Source organism: Alligator sinensis, unplaced genomic scaffold (genome assembly GCF_000455745.1).
Source record: "Alligator sinensis unplaced genomic scaffold, ASM45574v1 scaffold1149_1, whole genome shotgun sequence".
Taxonomy (NCBI): domain Eukaryota; kingdom Metazoa; phylum Chordata; order Crocodylia; family Alligatoridae; genus Alligator; species Alligator sinensis.
Genome location: NW_005843138.1, coordinates 139,976 through 146,356, shown reverse-complemented (window position 1 = coordinate 146,356; position 6,381 = coordinate 139,976). Strand labels below are relative to the sequence as shown.

The following is a 6,381-nucleotide window of genomic DNA, read 5'->3' as shown; positions in this document are numbered from 1 at the left end:
TACTTAAATTGAAATCTCCTTTGAGTGATATGTGCTAAAATCAGCACTTTTGACATCATAATCCAAATTCATGAATTATTTTATCTTCCTACAAACAACACAAGATTATTATAAAACTGTTCTTTCAGCACTTTGCTGACTTAGTACCTATTTAACTGTTGCTGCACTTCTGACTTTTATTGAACTACATACACTTGATCCTTTTTCCCACTTTTTTATTGAAAATCTTACATATGTGACTAAAAGTCATGGGCAATATCTTTCAGTTCCATTACAAAATTGGTCATCTATCTATCTCTCTCTCTCTCTCTCTCTCTCGCTCTATATATATATATATATATATTTAATACAACTAGAAGAAAATCTACTAAATCATGAAACAATGATTGTCTACCAAAATATAACCCAAATTAAAGAACTGTGTTGCAAATGATTACATTTTTTTTGATGAAGCTGAAGGCCACTTTCACATAGGTAACTGATAATGCTGGGTTGCAAGGCTTACAAAGCCTTAAAGGATATTTACCCCCATCTTTGTATAATCCATATGTTAGGAATTATACAAGGATCCCCTTTTCAGAAAGAAGCACTTTCAGAGTAAGCATCATCCTCTATGGAGTGCCTACGATCTGCAGACACATGCCCAGTCCTGCAAACAACTGTGCATTCCTGTGAATTGCCCTACTAACATTAAGTCACAGAAAATTAAGCCACACTGAAATGTTTGCAGGATCAAAATCTTATCTAGGAAGTCATCTACAAATTCTCTAAAAAAAAAAAAAAATCTGAAAGAATACTAAAAGAAAACACTGTTCTTACTTGAATATATGCCTTATTATCTAATAATAAATCATGAAAGATGACATATAAATATTGTCAGAATCATAAAAAGTTGTCTTATTCTAAGAAATCCTACTTCAAAATCATACAGTATCTTAACTGACAGCAATTGTCCTATTTTGGCACGCCTGAACCAGTGTAGAAATTTTGTATTGTGAAGTGAACTCCTTTGGAGAAAATACTTGTGTGCATCAGGATCTAAAGATGGATTCTGGAGTCAATAGTATTACATTACTTATCATATGAAAGAAATTTAAAATAGTCTTTTACTGCGATTCATCAGCAGCAAAAGAGAAGGGGGAAAAGCAGGGTCTTTAAAGTCTCTGGAGCATATAGGACATGTGACCTTGAAAACTAAATCTTGCATAAAGACACTCCCAACCCCTCTGTAGTGTTCTTTTAAAAATGTAATGTACAAATACTTTATTCATATGTCTTAGACTTTGTAATGGCTCAGAAGAATGACGGTGTCCTTGTAGCTGTGCTCCTTTCTGCGAGATGAACAGTGGGCTCAATTGCTTTACTGTAATTTCTCCATTTCCATACTTCATTTCCTTCATGTATCTGAGATTGGAGAAAAATCAGCATGGTCTGACGAGCCTAATGCCATGAGGCTGTAAAATGGACCTGAATTTAGTGGAAGCAGGAGCTCCAAAATAAATATAACACTATATGTCAAATAAAGGGGGGGTGGGGGGGAGATAAATTCTCCTGTACAAATCAGAAGAGATAATAAAAAGTAACAAATAGACAGCAACTTTTTTCTGTACCTACACAGGCAGCACAAAGCTATTTTCAGCTTTAAGAATCTCTTCCCTTTCCATCTTTCTTGTTTTATGTAGTTTATAATTTATTTTGATAAGGTGATGATAAATGTGACAGGTTTTTCAGCATGAATTCGCCTTTTTTTCATTTTCAATGGATTGCCAGGTATTCACAGAGACTTCTGGTTAAATAGTTCCATTAACCAATAGCAAATAAACTAATTTTGCTGGTTATGGGCGGGTTTGTTGTTTTGTTTTTCAATTTGATCCAGCAAGCTGCATGCAACACTGTAAATAAAATTTGCCAAACACTTGTGTATTAGTAAAATACAGTGTACTATAACACTGTTAGAAATGGCATATTGGATTTGTTTGCTTCCTTTTTCCCTTATCTCTTATTAGAGACTGCGTTCTTGACATAACAGTACTGTGAAGGCATCTACAGGGTATCATTGGCTCATTGAGGTCACAGTGCATTACTTATTCTTAGAAGTTAGTTGCCTCTGTGGGTATATGTGCGTTGCTATCTATTCAAACATGGCTGAGCATCTGATTTTATCAAAAATGCCACCAAATGCTCAGAATCTGTGTGGTCAGTGCAGTCCCTAGGACAAGTCTAATGAAGATATGCTTCACCAAGGCAGAAAAACCTAAAGGGTTAAAAATGGAGAAATATTTACAACTTTCCTTAGTCCAGATGTTTCAGTTCATGGGTTTTGTTTGTTGTTTTTGTTTTCTTCAGTGCATTTTTCATAGAAAGTCTCCAGGGCTATGAGTACAAGCTCTCTGGTCCAGTCCCATACATATCTGCAAGCCGTTTAAAACGAGGCCCCCAGTCACTGAGGTAATCATAATTCTGATCAGAGTTTGAACTGATGGAATCTAAAGAGCTGAGGGACTCAGCCACTGAGCCGTTTCCCTCGAATGCATATGTCTGCAAGGAATCATATGGTGGAGCACAGGGATCCACATCAGCCTCTTTTAGTCTTTCCCAAATAAATTCTCTAAAAATGACATTATCTGGGATACTTTTAAAAGTTGGTCTGCTCAAGAACTGAATCTCGGGAGTTACATCCCTTCTGGTCTTGGTGTCTCGGATGATGTTGAGATTTCTCAGGGCAGCCATGTCAAATGCCTCTGTGTCTTCTTCCCCACCACCTTCATCATCATACCTGACTATGTTTTCTCTGATATCTCTCTCCTCATCAAAAATGAGTGGCTCTTTTTTCCGTCGTCGCATGGTAACAATCAGCAAGACAAGCACTAGAACACAAAAGAAGAAAATGTTAGCAATGCTGATGTTTGAACTTATCCTCCACTCAGATCCTTCCCAGTGGTGGCATTTAAATCATAAGCATACTTTCCTTACCTAGGAAACACAACAGGCAATTCATTCAGTTAGATTTCAAATCACTAGCAGGCCCTAAAATGCCTTTTAAACCAAGGGCTTCCAGACATTAAAGAATCTATTTCCAAAGCCATTCTGAATTAATGTCTTCATCTTTAATTCTATATCCTACACTATTGGCTAAACATAAATTTAAGGGCCAGTTCTGGATGAATATTAAAATCCCACAGTCATGAAATAAAAAGGGACCTTTTCCTGAACTCTTAATTGCTCAAGCGGTAAAAGCACATTCATAAAGTGACTGCATCGTGTTTAACAGCCCTAGCTTGGAAAGTGACTGAATTAAAGTATATGGCCATAGGTTTTCTGATGAAATACCTGTTCCTTGATTGGGGAACTCTGAGTTGTTAAGTAGTTTCTAACATATGACTGTCTTAGTTCATGGTTTAAAAGCATCTCTATTTTAGGCTGCACTTTGCTTTAATGTGCAAAGTATGGTACTTGCTGTCTGTGAATTATATGTGATGAGAATAGCGAAGGCTGGAGTTTATTGGTTAAACCAGTGCTAGGGAAGGTAATGATTAAAAAAATTCTGACATTTAAGGTTTCTCCCTTCAGCCTTAAAGCAAATATTAATTTGTAGAAACTTAACCAAAGAACAAGGAGAAAATTCACTCAAGGTTCAGTTAGGATATTGGCGGAAAAAAAGTATTATCCATAAACAAATTATGGAGGTGCTTTCATGAATTTTAATCATCTATATTGAGGTCACAACAGTATGAGGCATCCCTTTCCCCCAGCCTCAAAATGATTATTTAATTCAACATTGAAGTGTCTGAATAACTTTCACAGTACGTATGCTCTTAGCAGAGAATGCATGCCAGGTTGTAAATCTCACATTATATTCAAAGGTAAACCTGCTCTTGCACATTTAACTATTTGCACTGCACTTTAATATTTAATTTTAGTCTCTTAATTTTAGCTGCTTGATTGTATGACAGCATGTTTTCTGGGTTACATTATTTTCCCATAGCACTCACCACATTTACTCACTATAAAGAAGGGGTGTACAGGGCACCAGCCCATGTGCTAAGTCTTGGTTGTATTAGTGGGGGAATAAAATACCAGTAGTGCTGCTGGCCAGGTCACCAACCGCACAGACAATGATGCTGCCCTTTGTGTGGCTGCTGCCCAGGACACAAGTACCCAAATACACCTCTCCTTCTACCATCCTAGGAGAATGAACACAGCATTCTCCTAGGATGGTAGGAAAAAAAGGCTGGAAGGGACCTCGCAAGGTCATCTAGTCAGGTCCTCTTCTCAAGGCACGATCATCCCTAATAAGTGATATTAGTGTTCTGAATAATGTTGGCTTATCATTCTCATATATAAGTCTTTTCAGGGAGGTATTTTCTATGAAGACATCAGTCTATAAAGTCATCACTGACCATAGTTTAAGGCTAGGGACAGACATTATACATAAACCAGTTTAAGTGATCAGAAATTGGTTTAAACATGTAACAGAACAGATGTTCAGTGCCATGTTCAGTTTGAAAATGGCTGAAACTGGTTTGACATAAACCTGGTTGAACGTAGTATCAGATTTAACTGATTTGGGTCAAAGTAGTTTATCCAATGTCAGTCCCAGACCCGTTGCTGGTTTAAGATAAACTAGACTCCCCCAGCATCCCAGCATGCTCTCTGGGCTGGGTGGGGTTCTCTACTACACAGCAGGGACAGCCCCTCCCCTCTCCTTCCTGGCTGGAGCTCCGGCAGAGACTGCAGGCACATTAGGGTCTGCCTGGCTTCTCCCTGCTCCCACCCCACCCCTCACTGCTCGCTGGTGAAGCAGCAATCCTTCCCCCCTCCCTCCCATCTCCCACTGCATAGATCCCAGCCCCATGGACCCTAGGCATGTGGTAATGCTAGCTAATGCAGAGAGGTCTCTGTGTGTGCGCATTTCCAATTTCACTGGGACAGGCAGACAGAACAGTGACTGCTTAGGGCTTTCTGGAGCTAATCAACAGGTCAGCTAGTAAGCTGTTTAAGAAGAGTTTGAACTAATGGAGAGAGGCTGTTGTTTTGCTGATGAGGTGATAAACACTGTTATCAGGCCCCTGCTGGCTTGCTCGCCTGTCAGTTTGCTGCAGACAATATAAAGAAGCAGGGAGGGAGACTGAAAAGCTTCATATCATCAACAGATGCATGCACAGCACACAAACCCTTGCATCAGAGTGATAGCCAGGGGTTGGAGGCTGGCAACACTCCCACCCCTTGATCAGCAAAGCGGGGAAAAGTCTGGGATGGTGCAGGTGGGGTGGGGGTTTACACCCCTCCCTAATCAGAGGTCCTGCTAGAGCCTGGCCATGCCCCCCTCCGCTTAGCACTGTAGAAGGGAAGGAACAGCTACTCTAGCACCCCCCCGCCCCAGCTTCTAGTCTGAGCCACTGCAGGCATGGGCCTGAATTTCCTGAGTCCAGAGGGAATGACTTTCCGGTTACAAACTGGTTTAGATTAGCCAGGTTAGACTAACATAGTTGGTAGGGGCAGAAGGGACCTAATCAGATCGTCAAGTCCAACCCCCTGCCATGGGCAGGAAGGGATGCTGGGGTCACATGGCCCCAGCTAGGTGGCTGTCTAGCCTCCTTTTGAAGACCCCCAGGGTAGGGGTGAGCACCACTTCCCTTGGAATTTGGTTCCAGCTCCTACCCACCCTGACTGTGAAGTAGTGCCTCCTGATATCTAGCCTAAATCTACCATCAGTCAACTTATGGATTGTTGTTCCTTGTTACCCCTGGTAATGCTCAGGGGAACAAGGACTCTCCTATTGCCTGCTGGGTCCCCCTTGGCAAGTTTATAGGCAGCCACCAGATCCCTTCTCAGCTGTCTTTTGTGGAGGCTGAACAGGTTCAGGTCCCGTAGCCTCTCCTCATAGGGCCTGCCTTGCTGCCCCCTGATCATGGGAGTGGCCCTCCTCTGGAACCTCTCAATGCTAGCCACATCCCTCCTGAAGTGTGGCGCCCAGAACTGGATGCAGTACTCCAACTGTGGCCTGACCAATGTCGCATAGAGGGGGAGGATCACCTCCTTGGACCTGCTCATGATGCATCTATGGATGCATGACAAAGTATGGTTAGCCTTCCTGACCACGTCCCCACATTGGCGGCCCATGTTCATCTTGTAATCAACAGTGAAACCAAGATCCTTTTCTGCCTCTGTGCTGACAAGAAGGGAGTTCCCCAGCCTATAGGTATGCTGCTGGTTCTTCCTCCCCAGGTGCAACACCTTACACTTGTCCATATTGAAACCCATTGATACAGCGGGGTCCTGCAGGAGGGCCGTGATCTCCTTAAGGCCCTCTCTCCATGCCAATTTGGCCCAAGGGCACCCTCGATTCTCGCCCGCCACGTCTTTGATGTTCAGTAGGTT

General features: G+C 41.7%; 1 protein-coding gene across 1 annotated transcript in view; it reads right to left on the bottom strand.

The window, feature by feature from the left end:
• Positions 1–2,373: 2,373 nt before the first annotated feature.
• Positions 2,374–6,381, bottom strand: part of LOC102388489 (cadherin-7) — a 111,703-nt gene continuing 107,695 nt past the window's right edge. Inside the window, exon 11 of the mRNA XM_006037542.2 lies at positions 2,374–2,867. Coding sequence (XP_006037604.1) covers positions 2,374–2,867 — 494 coding nt within the window. The remainder of the gene's footprint in view (positions 2,868–6,381) is intronic.